This window comes from Lytechinus variegatus, chromosome 1 (genome assembly GCF_018143015.1).
Source record: "Lytechinus variegatus isolate NC3 chromosome 1, Lvar_3.0, whole genome shotgun sequence".
NCBI classification, from domain to species: domain Eukaryota; kingdom Metazoa; phylum Echinodermata; class Echinoidea; order Temnopleuroida; family Toxopneustidae; genus Lytechinus; species Lytechinus variegatus.
This window is the reverse complement of record NC_054740.1, coordinates 30,754,908-30,773,995: the sequence shown is the minus strand read 5'-3', so window position 1 is coordinate 30,773,995 and position 19,088 is coordinate 30,754,908. Positions and strand designations below refer to the sequence as shown.

Below are 19,088 nucleotides of genomic sequence, written 5' to 3'. Positions count from 1 at the left end.
ATGACTGGCAAACCCTTTCTACTATTATGAATAGCGACCCTCATCCACTATTATGACTGGCGACCCTCATCCATTATTATGACTGGCGACCCTCATCCATTATTATGACTGGCGAACCCTTTCTACTATTATGAATAGCGACCCTCATCCATTATTATGACTGGCGACCCTCATCCACTATTATGACTGGCGACCCTCATCCATTATTATGACTGGCGAACCCTTTCTACTATTATGAATAGCGACCCTCATCCACTATTATGACTGGCGAACCCCATCTACTATTATGACTGGCGACCCTCATCCATTATTATGACTGGCGACCCTCTTCCATTATTATGACTGGCGAACCCTTTCTACTATTATGAATAGCGACCCTCATCCATTATTATGACTGGCGAACCCCTTCTAATATTATGACTGGCGACCCTCATCCATTATTATGACTAGCGACCCTCATCTACCATTATGACTGGCGAACCCCTTCTAATATTATGACTGGCGACCCTCATCCATTATTATGACTAGCGACCCTCATCTACCATTATGACTGGCGAACCCCTTCTAATATTATGACTGGCGACCCTCATCCATTATTATGACTGGCGAACCCTTTGTACTATTATGACTAGCGACCCTCATCTACCATTATGACTGGCGAACCCCTTCTACTATTATGACTGGCGACCCTCATCCATTATTATGACTGGCGACCCTCATCCATTATTATGACTGGCGAACCCTCTCTACTCTTATGAATAGCGACCCTCATCTACCATTATGACTGGCAAACCCCTTCTACTATTATGACTGGCGAACCCCTTCTAATATTATGACTGGCGACCCTCATCCATTATTATGACTGGCGAACCCCTTCTAATATTATGACTGGCGACCCTCATCCATTATTATGACTGGCGAACCCTTTCTACTATTATGAATAGCGACCCTCATCTACCATTATGACTGGGGAACCCCTTCTACTATTATGACTGGCGACCCTCATCCACTATTATGAATGGCGACCCTTATGATCAACGAACCCTTTTCCTCCTTATGACTGGCGACCCTTTTCCTTTATTATGACTAGCAACCCTCTTGTTTGATTATGAATGGCGACCCTCATCGTTGATTATGACTTGCGACCTCTATGAACAAAGCCCCTTATGAATAGCGACCCTTATGACTATTATGACTAGCGGTCCTTATAACTAGCGGGTATTATGACCAGTGGTCCTTATGACTGGCGGGTGGACCCCGATTATTTTCCTTTAAACACAACACTAATTGAAAAATACTGATGCAATAATAATTGCTTCAGTATGTGTAACATATTCCCCTATCCTTTTGTATTTGATATTTCCTTAGCACAACATCCTGACTTATTGATCCTGCTGAGTATCGTCGTAGAAGTATTTGCATGATATTTAGGACCCTGTTTAAAAATTTAATGGCCAGCATCAAAATATCACATTTACCTGAATAGAAAGGACCGGTAAGAAGCATGGAAAACATTTTGGGAAAAGATATTCATCACAGAAATCAGACATTGATGGATCTTTGATGGTAGTTTTAATAAAGTTTACAAAACAATTGTCACAATTCTGATTGTAAAACTTTATCAATTTTTAAGGATATACTGAATGAGTGCTGGTACATAGTATTCGTTTTCTAAGAAATGTGAACAAATAAAGTAGCCCCCACCCACGAATGGTAGATGGCATACCTGCCGGTTCTGAAATAAATAAAATAACTTATGTTTAGCAAAATCTTTCAACTTAAGGGAGAATTCAGGAGAAATAACACAGAATTTTTCAAAGAATGAACGTATAACAGGCATGACAAACTTAGGCGACAATATTTAGAAGACATTTTGTAAATGAAATTTTCAGGGAGTTCCCCTCCGAGAGCTTTGGGTTAGACTTTAGAGAAAAAAGTTTTCTTCCAGGAACAAGTGACTGGAAACTGGATCATCCATGCAACTCTGATAAAACTCTGTCTCACCTTGAGGGTTGAATGATCTGCATTGATAAACAATTAAGAATTAAATGGGATATATTGTTAGAGCAGATATAGGGAAAATGTGGAAAGTGCATAGAGATGAAAGTGTGTGTGAGAGAAAGAGGGGGAGAGAGAAAGGATAATTATTGTGTACATATATATTTATATAGAGGGGGAGGAGACAGATAGAGGGGATAAATGTAGAGAAATAAGAAAAGATGGTTTGTGAGAGTGGAGGAAAGTATGGAGGATGGAAGAGGCAAAGAGAGAGTTGGAAAGAAAGAGAGAAAAATAAAGAAAAAAAGAAGGAAAGAAAGTTAACTAGAATTTAATTCGTCATGTGGACGAATTAGGTGGTCTGTCTTTATTCTCGACATCATGATCACTATTACCATGTTCATGCAGATCAATATGATCTTCATGATGACGACGGAATGTTCATTATGGATGGAATACTTGTGAAATATATAATAAAGCACTGTGAAAAGGGTCTCTCTGATGTATGACAATACATGTGATATGAAAAAAAGTAATTATAATCTGTTTTATCTTGCTAAATTTTAACTTTTGTACCTTTAAATTATCATAAAGGATCATGTACGAGGTGGTAAAAAGAAAAAAAAATGGAAAAAAAAATCATGTTGTTTACCCCAGGACTCGAACCTCCGCCCTCGAGAAAGCAAGTCAAATGCGTTATCCATTGAGCCACGATATTCCCCATAGAGATTACACGTAAGCAATTTTGAGAATTACAATTCCAATTTTGCAAGTGAAAAACGGGCATGATCCCGGCATCTGATCAAAAAATGGAGGGAACACTTGCGAAAGCTTAGGATCTCAGCTACATCATACCAAAAGCTCAGGGAAAAGTGACACTAAAAAATGGAGATATGGCTCACGAAAAAGAGGAATGACGAATCCAGTTTTGAGAAAGTCATGTCCCATAGAGATTACACGTAAAATGAGGAAAAATGACATGCCTCTTTTCATCGCTGTTTTACGCCATGATGCCTTTTTAAAAATGAAAATTCATGTTAACTCAGGAGAAAGAGTCCATTCTAAACTACAACAAAAATAAATCCTGGGCGAAAAATAATCTATATTCGAGAAGTTACAACCAAATTTGCATAAATTTGATGACGTCATTTTTTAATAAATGAAATTTTTAGTTTAGGCGCCATTTTGATGACGTCATGATCAAATTGAGGGACATTGGTGACATGAAATCAAATTTACAACTAATATTCTATCGATATATGAAAAAAAATTGGGGTCAATGGACTATTTAAAGAGCTACAGTGAATTTTGAATACCGGTAGGCATGTTTTTGCCCATATATGGCCTATAGTGAGAGCTCGCGCGCACACGTGCTGCAAAGTTTAACGGGTGTTAATTATGAAAATACCATGATTTTCTTATTAACGAGATAACTGGATATACTTTCGGCGTGCTAGCTAATTGTAATGAACTAGCAAATCAAATGAGTATATCCCAGTTATTGATAGTAAATTTCGTTATTAATGGTTGTAGAAGATTGATCAAGGTATCAAATTGTTCATAATTTTATTATTAATGCAATGATGTAAAAAAAAACACGGTGTTTCTGTGTTCCGCTAGGGCGTTACGCGCTGAATCGCGCGCGCGCAAATTTTTGAAATGCTTAAAATGACCTGAAACGTACCCAAAAAATTTTATGGGCCATTTGGAGAATTTTTTACCTTTGACGCGCGCGTCATGACCTTTACATGACCTTTGATGACATTGACAGTTGACCTTTGACCTGAAGTTAATGTCATGTAAATATTGTTAATTTTTGATAATTGATAATGAAGATATGATCAAATGACGAATTTTACAAAATGGCGCGTAGATGACGTCATCATAACCATATGACCTTCACAAGCTTAGTATGCCGTCTCTATGATAGATTCTATGTATGACGAAAAAAATCAGCAAAATTGATTCAGCCAATTCCGAGAAAAATTGGCGACAAACATAGGTGCCAAGAATAAATAAATAATAAAGAAAGAAAATTCTGACGAAATCAATAGGTGATCTGTCATAGACAGACCACCTAAAAAGAGAGGGAGTGTGATGGGAGAAGAGAGTTAGGGAATTATAAAGAATCTGGTCATTATGTTAAAGTGCAGGTTGATCATACATATAATTAAAGTAGTACATTTAGATAGTGACTTTCTCAATTTAATACATGAATTAAAACCAAACATGTATGTTCTATGCAAAGGAGTTCAATGATCTGATCAGATTAGAAATTCACATGGTCACAGGTCATAGATTTGTAGATCCAATAGAAGAATTCATGGATCCCTATGGAAGTGATAATCTGATCAGATTATGTTCTTTTAATGTTATAAGCAAATATATTTCAGATCTAGCAATGGCAAATATATAAATTATAAATGTGTGCAGTCAAGAATCATTAAATTTTGAATTGTATTTCAAATTTTCCTATAGTTTCTTTCGATCCTGATTGATTTCAAATTGTTTTTGCTGATATGTATCTTGTTCTGTAATAACTCTGTAACACTATAAATAACATACCTCTTTTCAGAAGAAAGGTTTGGTTGGAAGAGATCACAAAGAATTCCATCACTCCTGAAGATTTCTTCCTGCTCAGTTGTCTTGATTTCTACATAAAACAAATTACAGTAGCAGTTGAGTCATAGGTAAATAAACAATAGGTCTACACCAGTTTCATCTACTTTTGGTTTCCTTTCATTCCACATAGTCTAATCCAAGTTCATTTACTCCCAGTCGGTCTACTAACCACTTGGTCTAATTGCCATTTGGCCCATTTACCAGATAGGCTATAAACATTTTGTCTAACACTACCTATTTGGTCTGACACCACTTAGTCCTGGTAAGATGAACTGTTAATGATTCAGATTTTCATTTGACAATTGTTAAAAAATAATGATTGGACAAAGTGGAGATTAGTCAATCTGGGCATTAGACTAAATGAGAATAAGACGGATAGGTATTGGACCAAGTGTAGTGAAGACCAAGATCAAATTGATAGTAGATAAAAACATTTGAGCCCATTCAGTATTAGAAAGTAGACCTCCTTCTTGTAGACAAGTGAATATAAACCAAGGATGTAAGCTTTTCAAAAATAAGAGTACTTTCTCTCTTTAGAATGGCAGGTCTAATAGAACAGGTCTACCTCCCTCTCCTCCCTGATACGGTTGGGGATTTCTTCATATAATCATTCTTACCCTGAGCAATATTTCCTCCCTCATCAGTGCAACCTTCCTTTGCCAAGGATCTGTTCACCAAGCTTTCCTTGTTTTTCAGTCTTCCTGACGTCCTCTTTTGAACCTTTGGTGCATGATCCTCTTTATTTCTTTTGGTGCTGTTTGTCTTCGTTGCTGGCTTAGTAGGTTTTGAATTCATCTCTACCAAGACCTTCCTTTCATTTGATACCACTGAGTCTCCTCGAGATACAGCAGTCTTTGGTGGTGATATTTGTTTCTGGTTCTCTTTGGTATGTCTTGCAGTAGTCATGGAAACCATGTCCTCTCCTTGTAGCCCTTTCATTTGTCTCTTCCTGCTAGTGGGAGAAACAAGTCCTTGAATCCTAGAGCTCTTACGTGAATCCATTTTCATGCCATCCTGTAGACGCATCTTTCGTTTCTGTGGTAAAGCCGAGTCTTCTATCATGTCTGGCGATGTTTGACTAACTTGTTGAAGTCTAGAGGTTTTAGGCGAGTCCAACAACATTCCATCTTGCAGACGCATCTTTCGTTTCTGTGGTACTAAATCTTCTCTGATGTCTGGCGATGGATGACTGTCTCGCTGACATCTAGAGTTCTTTGGTGATTCCATCATCAAGCCATCTTCTAGATGCATCTCCTGATTTTGTAGCATTGGTGAGTCTGCTCTGATGTCTGATGGTGTCACAGACCCTTGAGGTGACATCATCATTTTCCTTGGCAATCCAAATATGAACTGAGGGCTATCGGGAGACAGGCTGGCCTCGGTTGATGACAATGACATAACCTGTCAAAGATAAGACACATAGACCGGTATTCGAAGTTAGGTTTTACTTAGACCATGGTCTATGTCTGTGCAAAAATTATGGGAAGCCTAAAACTAAAATTCTACTTATATTGCTTCTTTCTTTTTATCTAATATTTTGATAAACTTTGCTTTCATAATGAAGATAATATTTCAGTTATCATTCTGAGAAATTTATAACTGATTTTGAGTGTCCTGATTCTTATGACTCATAAGTACTAATAGATATTTGTGCTCCAATTGGCTTTCCATACTTAAACCATAAGTTTAAACCAGGGTTTGATTTAAACCCGAGTTCAGATTACCGGCTATTGGATTTATCAACCCTTACAACACAGTTCCCCTCTGAAATACATTTGCAGGGGTTATTAATATGCATTGTACATGAATCTGACAGTGAACACCACAAAGAAATATGGCATTTTTTGTTCTTCATAATATCAAGTACTAGAATGATGCCTTCAGACCACTTCTTAATTACATACAAGTCAATCACTGTCTTGCATGTATTTCGCATTTCATATATTAGCATTGTATGTGAAATCATGTGCATGGAAACAGCAAACCTTTATTTCAATTGACATTCAGGTACAGGTGTACATGTAGTTTTGCTGACATTTTATGTAACCAATACAAATTTCAATATTATCTGAAAATTTCAAAAGTATGGAAAAACTACCACTACTTTGTCAAAGTTTAGTGACCTCAAATGTAAAATGACCTTTGACTTTGCTTTGGTGACTTGAAATTCATGCCAAATTTTAAGAGACACAAAAAATACAGTACTTTCAAATTGGAAACATGTAAAAAATTAAACTTTTGCTTATGACTTAATCTCATGCAACTGCTGTTGCCATCAGAAAAGTGACTCTAATATCCATCTGTTGTGCAGGAGAGACAAAATCAACCATCTGGAAAATATAGCGTAGGATATAATCTTTGCGGACTCAGAACATCATCAAATAGCTAATCATCAAATTTCCCAATAAGATATCAATCTACAACATCACTGATTTTGACTAATTATTGATGACTTCACATCTACTACTGATCACATATGGACAGTTTCACAAAGCAGTTTGTAACTTACATACAGCTTTGTGCATGACTAATGTTAAGCAGCAAGCTAATGTAGCTGGATACATGTACAGTATGTAAAAATATTTTCCTGAATAGTTTTGCCTAACTTCCTACATTATGAAACACCACTCTAGAGCTTTGATGTCTTCATGGTTTGATACTAGAAATCATGATTAAACATAGATGGATGGGGATTTATTTTAATTCATATGTCTAGCATAAGCAACCTTCATACAGAGAGACAGGCATGTATATGTAAGACATGGATATGAATTTTACTCCTTAACAATGAAAAGGAGAGTAAACAAAATAGCTACGGTACGTGGCAATAAAGAAAAAATATATGGAGGAAAATATGTTTGTCAACTGTATTCCCTTTGCAATTACCTGTACTACATGAGCAGTGCATTCAAGGAAAAAAAATTAATTTTGATGACTGAGAAGATAGGTGGGTCCAAATCTATGATTTACATGTACATGGATCTGTGGTAAAGAATTTCATGTTTCTACTTGTTCTACATCTACTGAAGATATTAGATCTGTTACACAAACCCTAGCAATTGATCTTATGATCTCATGATTGATTGCATCAACAAAATGTACAATGAATGTGAAATTAATCTCAAAGTCTGTTGCTTTATATTCAAGGGCACAGATATATGGAGACTGAGGACATATGGTCCCCTGTATCGGTACTTACAATTAAATTATTAAAAGCTTTCCAAGCTGGTTAAATGCAATCTCCATAGGCATAAAGTTCTAATCAAGAAATGTGTTTTTTATGTTTTGGAAGGCAAATGATTTCAAATTGTTGCTGTATTGGGTAACTGATCTTTTCACATCTACCACAGATCTCTAACCCTCCGCTGTTACCCCCACCCTCCCCCATAAACTTGTTCCCAAACACAATAAAGACATATTACATACATGAACCTCACCTCAGCTGCATCCATTGAAACCTGAGACAGTTGGCTGTCAAATGTGTCGGTTCCTAGACTTGAAGTCTTCTTTGTGAAACAAGCTCCATTCCAACTGAACATGGTGTTATTCTCTGATGGACCAGCATCGTCAGATTCTTGAGAAAGAGAAGGCACAGTTGGGGCACTGCTTTCACTGCTGCTCTTGTGATAGTAATCGTAGAAGGCATCCTGGTCTTGGTCATCGGAAGAATCATCTCTGGCATCATCCGAGGAACTGTCTCTGTGAGCACTGACAAGCCATGGTACTTCCCCAGCATCATCACTCTGTGAGGAATCAAGGTCATCAACTGTGGATGGATCATCATCTTTCTTTCCTTTCTCACCGATGCTGGGATTGTTTTTGACATCTTTGCTCTTTTGTAATCTTCTGTTAGAATTTTTAAGGCTCTTAGCATTCCTCCTGATGCTAGTTTTAGTCTTTTTGCCAAGGTTTTGTGAAGATTTATCATTAAGTGTGGTATCTGGAAGTCTTTGCTCTGGTGTTATGGTGGGAGACTGACTGTCATCAGTGAATATGTTGGTATTCGCACTGATTTCAATGTTGTAATGTTCAGGTGCAAACACATGATCCTTGACACCAGGATTTGAGTGGGACGATCTTCCAGCCTCCACTTGAGCCTTACCTACAGAGTGATTCCATGACTTGGAACCTTCGTCCTGAAACTCATACATCTGTTTCTCTTCAAACGACAGTTCCCTTTTCCTCAAATGACCATCCTTGGTTGATTTGTGCTTCTTTCTTTTTTTGTTTTCAACTTTTCTTTCCTCTGACTTCTGTTCCTTAATGGAGCTTCTTGTATTTGGTCTTGCTAGCAATGGAGATTGATCAAAGTTGAAACTTACTCTTCTGGTTGAAACAAGTTTCTTTGAAGAGCTCCTGTAAAGATTTACAACAGAGGAAAGTCGTAATTCATCTCCTGCTTGGCTAAAAGAGATTTGTAACCAAATGTCTTTTTTTAATACCAAATCTTCTATTTTTATTAAGACTCCATCCTACCAGAGAAGTATCATAGCTTGTTTCCAAACATAACTTCATACTGCTAGAAGTATGAAGGTCATTCTTTTTCTTTTCCTTAGAAAAGAAAAAGAATGACCTGCCCAATGCCCACCAGATTGAATCTTGTTTATCCCATTATTGTCATTACATTCTCATAATTCCATTAGTTATAACTGATCGCACTTTATGAAACATAGCTCATAAGTTATGACCAGAGGGGGAACAAATTGACAGTGAATGCCTGAGAGTTGGTACCTGAGAGTTTGTTTTCTGCTTGTTTGAGACCATGGATCTTTCATGCTTGAATGCAGGGTACGCACAGGACCAGAACCAGCCATGCTTGTTGTGGGAGTACTATTGTGGATAGGGGCACTGTTGAAAATGATGTGCTCCAGGGGTAATTTCTTCTTACAAAGTCCTTGAAGTATAGACCCTTTGAAGGGGGATTTAGAGCTACAAGGAATCAGATAGATTTAAATTAAACATCATGAATGAACCAGAAATTTCTAGCAAAGTAGTCAAACGATGCAGAAGTCCCTCTATGTCCATTCTTGAAGAGTTTTTAAATATCAGAACATAGATATATAAGAATTAAAATATGAACACTTGAAGGCCTAGTTTTTTACTTGTGTACTTGATATCTGCAAAAGAATTAGCTTATGGTTATATGGCTGTATTCCTTAAATCTTTTACATTAAAATATGAAGCTGTAAGTGGGAAAAAGGTGCAAGCCACCTTTTTAAATGCTTTTACATTCTGTAAGGATTCTGACAAGGATTTTAAATGCATATGATTTTGCATTTATCCCTATCTAAATGTAGATCTAGATATCAAGCATTTTGGGGCAATAGTTTGTAAATGAGGACATGCTTTAATGCTTCCGCCTTTTACAAGTGACAATTACTGTTGAGAATGACATGGATTTGAATAAAGTACAGCTTTCTTTGTACTTTTAAAACTTTTGACAAGTATTTAAAAATTTTGGGGTATTCCCCCCCCCCATTACTGCTCTGCTAACGAAAGAAGGAGTAGAAGGCCCCCTTGTATTTCGGAAGTAAAGTAGGAATTTTGAACTCAACATTTTTATCTTGTGAGGTCTAAAGATCTGAGGCCCAAATCTCGACTTCTTCAACTTTCTGTCGATTTGGCAAACTTCAGATGTCTATAGTTCATAAGCACATGATCATGAAATTTCTTTTTGTATATTTGGCTTACATCTAGGTTCAAAAGTAAACTACAAAGTTTGGTGAAAACTACATTGATATCAACTTTACAGTGGGAAATCCTTAAAGAACAGGTCCATTTTTTAAACCAATCGTTTTTATATCTATATTAGACAGGGGTGGTGATTCTTGGGGAGGGGGTGGTGGGGACTCTGTCCCACACATTTTGAAGAACTAGAAAGTCCCCCTTTTTATGCAAGAAATATACCCCCTCAACAAGTGCCCTTTCTCGTATAAGTGCCAATTTTTACCAGAAAATGCCCCCTCATGAATGTTTTCTGTGCCCCTTTCACCCAAGGACCTGTTTTATGTGTGAGCAAGTGCCCCCTTGCCTTCTTGTAAGGGCCCTATCTTGTATCAGTCCCCCCTTTTTACACAAGAAAAGTGCCCTACACGAACATGTTCTGTACCCCTTTCACCTGTGAAGGACCCATTTTATGTGTTGACGAGTGCCCCTATGAAACAAGAAAACAATATTCATGCCTTAAGCTTCATGAGTCATGTAAGTGGGGTAGATAAGCAGAGGTGTATAGAGAGGGGGGGGGGCTCTTGCTGCCTCCGTCCAAAAAAAAAGAGAACAGGAAAGGGTGAAATATGATATCATTTTCTGAACATTAGTTGTCAAAATCTATCACAAAATTGGATTTTGGTCACTTGCAGAGCTTGTGAATTTATGTGATATGACGTATCTAGCCCCCTGGAAATTTTTCCCCCATTACGTCAGTGTAGATTTCATTTTCTTTGTTTTAAGAATGTGCCCTTTTTTCCCTGTGATGCCCCCCCCCCCCACTTTCAACTTTGCTCTGCCACCCCTGAACATAGATAATCTTGAATTTATGTTTAACTCAGAAGCAGTGCTAATGCACTGATATTCAAAGTAAAACTAAAATTGGAGAGTTTTTTTTGAGAAATTGAGATGTGATGAAAAAGATTAGGACCTGAAGAGTTAGTTTTCAATTACTTTTTTACAATACTTTTGAAAATGACATTGGGTACTTCAAGTTTTGTAAAAATGAAATAAAGTAGTTGTTGCAATTTCATCTAAAAACTACATAAAGCAGATCAGGATCTTTGGAAAATGAATTTTGGAGGGATGGCAAGGTTTCTCTAACAGGTTATTAAAGAGGTTAATAAAAATCATTACCCAGATGATGTTAAGCAAAGGACTGCTCTTTTCTCCGCTGAAGCTCTCTCCCATAGATGCTTTATCTTCCTCTCAATCTGTTTCTTAGGCAAGAATGGATACCTGGCAGACAGTTTGGTCTTCTTGATGTTGTAGAAGGTGTAATACTTAGAGTCAGAATTGGTCTGGTCTACCCGACTCCTTCGTGATTGATACAATGGAGGCGCCATCTTTATGCTGGATTTTCTTGAACCCTTTGCCTTGGAATCTGTTTGAAGAAGCACATTCATGTAATTAGCAAGCTTCTTTCCAACTAGGGATGAGGACATGTCTAAACTAAATGGGAAAAACATTACTAGATCTAGGTCCAATCCTAGATATAACTTTAAAAAAAGATGTTATAAGCTCCTCAAAAGACAAAATGGATGGATTTTTTCCTGTCTGGGTCTAACCTACAAAGATAGAACTAGTTGTGGAAAATTAAAAAACTTGAATGCTAATTGCTATCCAGAGGCAGAGGGACAAAATACATGGGGGCTCAGGGCAATTTTGCCCCTAAAATGCTCTTTAGAGCCAAGGAAACCCACATTCATTGCAAGATGCAGATTCGGGATGTAAACTAGATCATGAAATAAAGATATAGATAGGTTGGTGGATTATTCATATAGGCCCAGCCTTGATCTAACATATGAGTATGACATAATATCCATAAAATTTTTATTTTATGGTCTAGATCCAGAACACTTAAAGGGGAAGTTCACCCTGACAAAAAGTTTATTGTAAAAAAAGCAGAAAAAATAATAAAAAATATTGCCGAAGGTTTGAGAAAAATTCATCAAATAATTAAAAAGTTATTAGAATTTCAATTATTTGATTTGTGACGTCATATGCGAGCAGCATTCCTACATAGCGAATGGTAAAATATCAATGAAATGTCATTTTCTCAGAAAATTGAAAATGGTTTTCACTGTAACTTTTGTATATCAATAGACAAATCATTTCATACCCGATTATGAAAAAAAAATAAAATTAAGTCATCAGGAACCATACAAAATTTGAAATTGGTAGGCCTAGCATCTAGATCTAATTGTCTGTTCTGAATCTTTGGAAGACTATGGAGATTAGCCTAGTCCTAGAGCAAATCTAAGAATAATCTAAAACTAACATTAGGTCTAGACTAGAGTCTCATCTTAGGCTTACCCAGGGAATGACAATAATGTTAGGCCTAATTTTAAAGCGGCAGCCCAAACACGATTGTCTAGATCTAGCCTAGATCTATTCAAAGTCTTCTCTTGCAAAATCTATCTAGAATCTAGATCTCTTGCCTATAAGGTTCAGCCCTGGACACAGGGTTTTTGTTCTGGTCCATTAAGTTTGCAGGGCAGTCATCTTGATTAGTCCTAGTCCTTAGTCTCTAATGTCATACTCCAGCCAAGAAGTCAAAGAATTTGCACGCGTCACGTATGGGACATTTCAGAGGCTTTAATGACCCGAAAAATAGTGTTAAATGACTTTGACTGGATTGCATACCCTCATGATGGTAAATATCTAGAATAACCATGCAAAAACTGGTGACATATGACCTTGACTTTTTAGAGAGAAAAGACGTGCCGTTACATATGGAATGCAGAAAAAATACATTTTTTCACAAATTTTTTCAAGTTGAGAATTCTCTGAAAGTATTTCATTTGAAAATTTGTAACTTAGTGTGATAAAATTCAAAACACTCTAGTATAACTGTGGCAAGTTTCATGTAATAAGCCAAAACCCTCTAATTACAGACAGTAATTAAGCAAGTTAATGATTGCTTATGGGACAGTTAGTATGTATGGGACATTTTGTCCCCATAGTCATAGAGAATGTACACAATTTTCCCCATAATTTTGAATTTTAACTCTCTAAATTACATGTATATGGAAATAACAAAGTTTCTTTTAAAATGTTCTATTGAGATATATTACATATTAATGAAAAAAAAATTAGTCATTTCAACAGTTTTTCCTTGTTTTACATGGTGTGATGAATTTCTCATCAATTTTCATTTTTTTTTGCTTCAATTGTTTTCATTTAGATCTAGAGCCTAGATTATCTATTAGTATTCATAACAAATCAGTCTTTAAAAACTAATAAATTACAAGTAGGGCCTATTGCATTCTAAGAAACTTTTTGAAAAATCCTCAATTACATGTGGGACATTTCATCCTTAGACAAGAAATAATTTGCATACTTTTAGACGACACCAACTTTTCCCCAAAAAAGTAATTTAGATGTACATGTAGGAGGGGGCCCATGGCCATGTCCCACATAAGTTTTGTTTTTTATTTTCTATGAGTTTTTGCAATTTCCTCATACGGTACATAATGCCCATTTTACCAATCATGCATATTATTATTAGATGCCCCAAATTAGTATAAATTATATATATATTACCGGTATATGTTATTGTTTACTTATCCTAATGAAATTTTAATATTCAACTTTTTGGCTTTCTTAGTCCTATCCCACCAAAGATAATTTCTTGAAATAAAGATGAAATTTTGTCTTCTACAGTAGTACAGGGTGACCTCTAGTCTTCTTGGACTTGTCCTAGACTAGAACAGGCCTAGACTAGATCTAATCTACACTGTATTGTAACTAAGTCAAGATGTATAGACTAGATCTAGTTCGGGCTGCCGCAGTAAGTCAATGGCTAGCGCTAGCGCGGCCTGCGCCTATAAACCATGGGCCTAACACTAATACGGTACCGGTACTATTATAGTATTTAGTAGCACCAACTTGTTTAGCCCGCGCGCCAGTGCGAGTTCTAAATCTACGGTTAGATGATCTATCGATAAACTTCTGCTTATTAGGCCTATACACCCATTCACTTTTAAATTTTCACCTTTACATTTTAGCTTTAAATTTGCACCATAGCTTATACTACAAAAAATCATTCCTGGTCTAAAAATATCATTAAAAGGGAAAACCTTACCTTCGCTTCCAGATCCACGATATAGATAGTTTCACTGGCAATGTAATTGTGTGCGTAAGGCCGGCCGTATGCGCTGCGCTGCATGCGCTATGCATATCGCATGCATGCTGATTTTACTAAAAACGCGCCAAACAATTGGGGCGTGGCCGTAGGGCGTGGCCTGTTTCCGGTATGGTACGGCATTCTTCTAAAAGGCCCACCAATTAAGTTTGTTTGCAGCATAGAGATGTATACTAATAATAAGTGCATGTATACATCTCTATGGTTTGCAGTTACTCTAATGGTGTTTCATTATTGTTGGCGATGACATGCGATTGATTGATCTTATCATACTAAAGCAAAATAAAGAATAAAAAAGCAGCACGTTTCTCTGGACGTTTCTAATTTCTATTATAGAGACAAATCGAATTGGCTATATACACAGCAAAAACTGTGGTTTTAACCGGTGTACACACCACTTATTTTTTTGACCGGTGTTAAATTGGTGGTGTTAGTTTTACACCTATAGGTGTTATTAAAACACCTATGGTTGTTACATTTACACTCTTTGGTGTTATGTTCAATCTCCAGGGTGTTATTTTAACACCTCAGGGTGTGGTCCTCTATTAACACCAATGTTGTCAGTTCTAACACCACAGTTTTTACAGTGTACCCGTGAAATCGATTGATGAGGTGTTTCAAGAAAATATTTGCAATCAATTGTAAATATCTAATGTTGCAATTTTAATTTTGATTAATCAATTTTAGCTTTAGCAAATCAGATTACACTCCTTGTTTCATGGAGCAGATTAGCATTCAGTTGCAAATGTAATTGTAAGACATGCTCGATAGGGACTGAAATTAAGGTCCGTGAAGTTAGTTACTTATTCCTTATTACTTATTCCTTATTCGAAATGTGAAGTTAGTTACTTATTCCTTATTACTTATTCCTTATTCAAAATATAAAGTTAGTTACTTGTTACTTATTCGAAATACGTAGTTACTTATTCGAAATACCCAGTTACTTATTCAAAATACGCAGTTACTTATTCGAAATACGCAGTTACTTATTCGAAATACCCAGTTACTTATTCAAAATACGCAGTTACTTATTCGACTTATTCAAACACACAGTTACTTATTCGAAATAAGTAACTGCGTATTTTGAATAAGTAACTGGGTATTTCGAATAAGTAACTGGGTATTTTGAATAAGTAACTGTGTATTTCGAATAAGTAACTGGGTATTTTGAATAAGTAACTGCGTATTTCGAATAAGTAACTGCTTTTTTTGAATAAGTAACTGGGTATTTCGAATAAGTAACTGGGTATTTTGAATAAGTAACTGCGTATTTTGAATAAGTAACTGGGTATTTCGAATAAGTAACTGGGTATTTTGAATAAGTAACTGGGTATTTCGAATAAGTAACTGCATATTTTGAATAAGTAACTGGGTATTTCGAATAAGTAACTGCGTATTTCGAATAAGTAACTGGGTATTTCGAATAAGTAACTGGGTATTTCGAATAAGTAACTGCGTATTTTGAATAAGTAACTGCGTATTTCGAATAAGTAACTGCGTATTTCGAATAAGTAACAAGTAACTAACTTCATATTTTGAATAAGGAATAAGTAACTAACTTCACATTTTGAATAAGGAATAAGTAATAAGGAATAAGTAACTAACTTCACATTTCGAATAAGGAATAAGTAATAAGGAATAAGTAACTAACTTCATGGACCTCTGAAATTATGCTTGCAATATTGATCGCAAGTTTCTTGCAATGCCCCATTAGATACGTATGGTTTTAGGTAATTCTTAAGATAATTCTTTTAAAGACCCTTCATCAGGTCTGAATTTTAAGAATTTTCTGCTCGCATCATTTGATTAGTTAGATACATATGGTTTAGGGGAATTCTGAAGATAAATCCTTAGAATACCCCTCATCAGGTCTGAATTTCAAATATTTTCAGCTGGCGTTCATGTTCATGATAGGAATGACTTCAAAATGTGCTTCATGTGTTTCGTTGTAATTCTAACAAAATCAGCATATGGTGAGATGTAGGCTCTTCATGAATTCCTAAAACAAATAGTCCTTAAAATAATCCTGTTTGGGGTCAGAATTAACAGAAAACTCGCGCTCGCATTGTTGTTAGTGAGACAGCTATGTATCATGATTACAAAGATTTGCTTATAATAAACTCTTTAAAAAAAATTAGCTCGCGCTTCGCACTCGCATCATGAGATACATACATGTCCATTAAATGACAAAGTCCTTAAAATGTCTGTATTAGGTAAGAACTTGGCAATTTAGCGTGCTTCGCGCGCCCAATAAGTGACACAATAATTTTGCTGATGCCCCAGCCCCCCCCCCCCATGCTGCGATCCACGGTATACGTCACTGGGAGGAAGGATACAGAAGAAAAACTTTATGATGCTGGTCACAATGTGTTAGTATTTATCAGAGTGTAAACATTTCCGAGTGTTTTTCCTTCATATATTGCGGGTTGAGGATTCGGGAGAGGATTATCTAACATAAAACAAAAGACTACAAATTTAACTTCAAATAAAAAAACTCACAGAGGCAACATTTAATAATGATAAAGAAATGTTTATTGATGTGAAATCTTACAATATTTGTCATGATCATCTTTCATGCAATGATAGACCTTTAAAGTCTGTCAGCAGTGGAATAATGAGCCAAACATTTTGAGGGGGCTCGATTTGGCGTTTCGCAAAAAATTAATAAGACGTTGCGAGAGAGGAGCAAGCAAAATACTCTAACAAGATCATCCTGATGAAACTGATCTTCAGTAAAGAAAGTTGTGTGAAAGGTTTGGAATGTTTTTGCTTGCTCTCTCGGCCTAAGGTTTGAAATTTATGATAACTTCTCATGATGATAGGGATGGATCAAGCATATTTTATTTTCCTCGTTAGGAATTTTTGACACCAACTCTCCATTAGAGTGGATTAGAATCATGCGTAACTCAGTAGGCAAATGAAAGCATGAAAATGATTTTTCAATTTGAAAGCGCGTTTAATTTTAGGACCCATTGAATTGTGGTATGTGCATGATGGAGCAATATCAAACAAGTGGAATGCCTCTGGCCGTCTCACCTGCATCACGCGATTCAACATAGCAGCAGTGCTGACTTTGAAAACTACTATAACTCGCACAAGATGTTCAGTGATACTTGGTTACTCTTATTTCCATGTTTTATGAACTAGACCAATACACTTTACAGAGATAGGATGGTAATTCAACAAATACCCCCAATGTGGCCAAAATTCATTGACCTCACATGACCTTTGACCTTGATCATGTGACCTGAAACTTGCACAGGAAATTCAGTGATACTTGATTACTCTTATGTCCAAGTTTTAAAAGTCAGATCAATAAACTTGCGAAGTTATGATGGTAATTCAACAGATACCCCCATTATGGCCAAAGTTCATTGACCTTTGACCTTGGTCATGTGACCTAAAATGCGCACAGGATGTTCAGTGATACTTGATTACTCTTATGTCCAAGTTTTATGAACTAGACCAACATACTTTTAAAGTTATGATGGTAATTCAACAAATACCCAAATTCGGCCAAAGTTCATTGACCCTAAATGACCTTTGACCTTGATCATGTGACCTGAAACTTGCACAGGATGTTCAGTGATACTTGATTACTATTATGTCCAAGTTTCATGAATCAGATACAAAAACTTTTAAAGTTTTGATTGTAATTCAACAGATACCCCCAAATCGGCCAAAGTTCATTGACCCTAAATGACCTTTGACCTTGGTCATGTGACGTGAAACTCATGCAGGATGTTTGGTGATACTTGATTAAGCTCATGTCTAAGTTTAATGAACTAGGTCCATATATTTTTTAAGTTATGATGACATTTCAAAAACTTAACCTCAGGTTAAGATTTTGATGTTGATTCCCCCAACATGGTCTAAGTTCATTGACCCTAAATGACCTTTGACCTTGGTCATGTGACATGAAACTCTAATAGGATGTTCAGTAATACTTGATTAACCTTATGGCCAAGTTTGACACACATGAACTAGGTCCATATACTTTCTAAGTTATGATGACATTTCAAAAACTTAACCTCAGGTTAAGATTTTGATGTTGATTCCCCCAACATGGTCTAAGTTCATTGACCCTAAATGACCTTTGACCTTGGTCATGTGACATGAAACTCTAATAGGATGTTCAGTAATACTTGATTAACCTTATGGCCATGAACTAGGTCCATATACTTTCTAAGTTATGATGTCATTTCAAAAACTTAACCTCAGGTTAAGATTTGATGTTGACGCCGCCGCCGCCGCCGTCGGAAAAGCGGCGCCTATATAGTCTCACTCTGCTATGCAGGTGAGACAATAAAACGGCTATGACAGATGCGAGGTCACGGGTCTTACTAATTTAGTTCGTTGTTGTCAGTTGCGTAATGAGCAAAAAATTTCGAAGGGGCTAGAAATGGCGGATCGCGTAAAATTATAAAAACTTGAGTAACAGAAACAAACGAGCAAAAATTTCGATATTGTTATGTCAAAAATCAAATTTTGTGATAGATTTTGACATAGCATTCAGAAAATATTTCACCCTTCTCTCTTCCCTGCTGTCTTTTTTTCCTTGTCATATTTTTTTTGAGGGGGCCAAGATCCCCTCAAGGCCCCCCCATCTTACGCC

At 36.4% G+C, this 19,088-nt stretch overlaps 1 protein-coding gene across 1 annotated transcript; it reads right to left on the bottom strand.

Moving 5' to 3' along the window:
• Positions 1 to 1,327: 1,327 nt before the first annotated feature.
• LOC121430299 (acidic repeat-containing protein-like) lies at positions 1,328 to 11,682 on the bottom strand. Its single transcript, XM_041627580.1, has 6 exons — positions 11,464 to 11,682; positions 9,352 to 9,549; positions 8,058 to 8,976; positions 5,206 to 6,021; positions 4,564 to 4,643; positions 1,328 to 2,021 (listed from the first exon to the last, which is right to left on the bottom strand). Exons 1-6 carry the CDS (start codon positions 11,670 to 11,672, stop codon positions 1,925 to 1,927), a joined length of 2,319 nt encoding a protein of 772 aa, XP_041483514.1. The 5' UTR covers positions 11,673 to 11,682; the 3' UTR covers positions 1,328 to 1,924.
• Positions 11,683 to 19,088: the final 7,406 nt, after the last annotated feature.

Bases quoted from the DNA above. Each gene is read 5' to 3' on its own strand.
- LOC121430299 (XM_041627580.1), bottom strand. From the start codon at position 11,672: ATGGCGCCTCCATTGTATCAATCACGAAGGAGTCGGGTAGACCAGACC. The intron at 9,550-11,463 runs GTAATGATTTTT...GATTCCTTGTAG, and splicing joins CTTTGCTTAACATCATCTGG to CTCTAAATCCCCCTTCAAAG. The intron at 2,022-4,563 runs GTATGTTATTTA...TTATCAATGCAG, and splicing joins AACCTTTCTTCTGAAAAGAG to ATCATTCAACCCTCAAGGTG.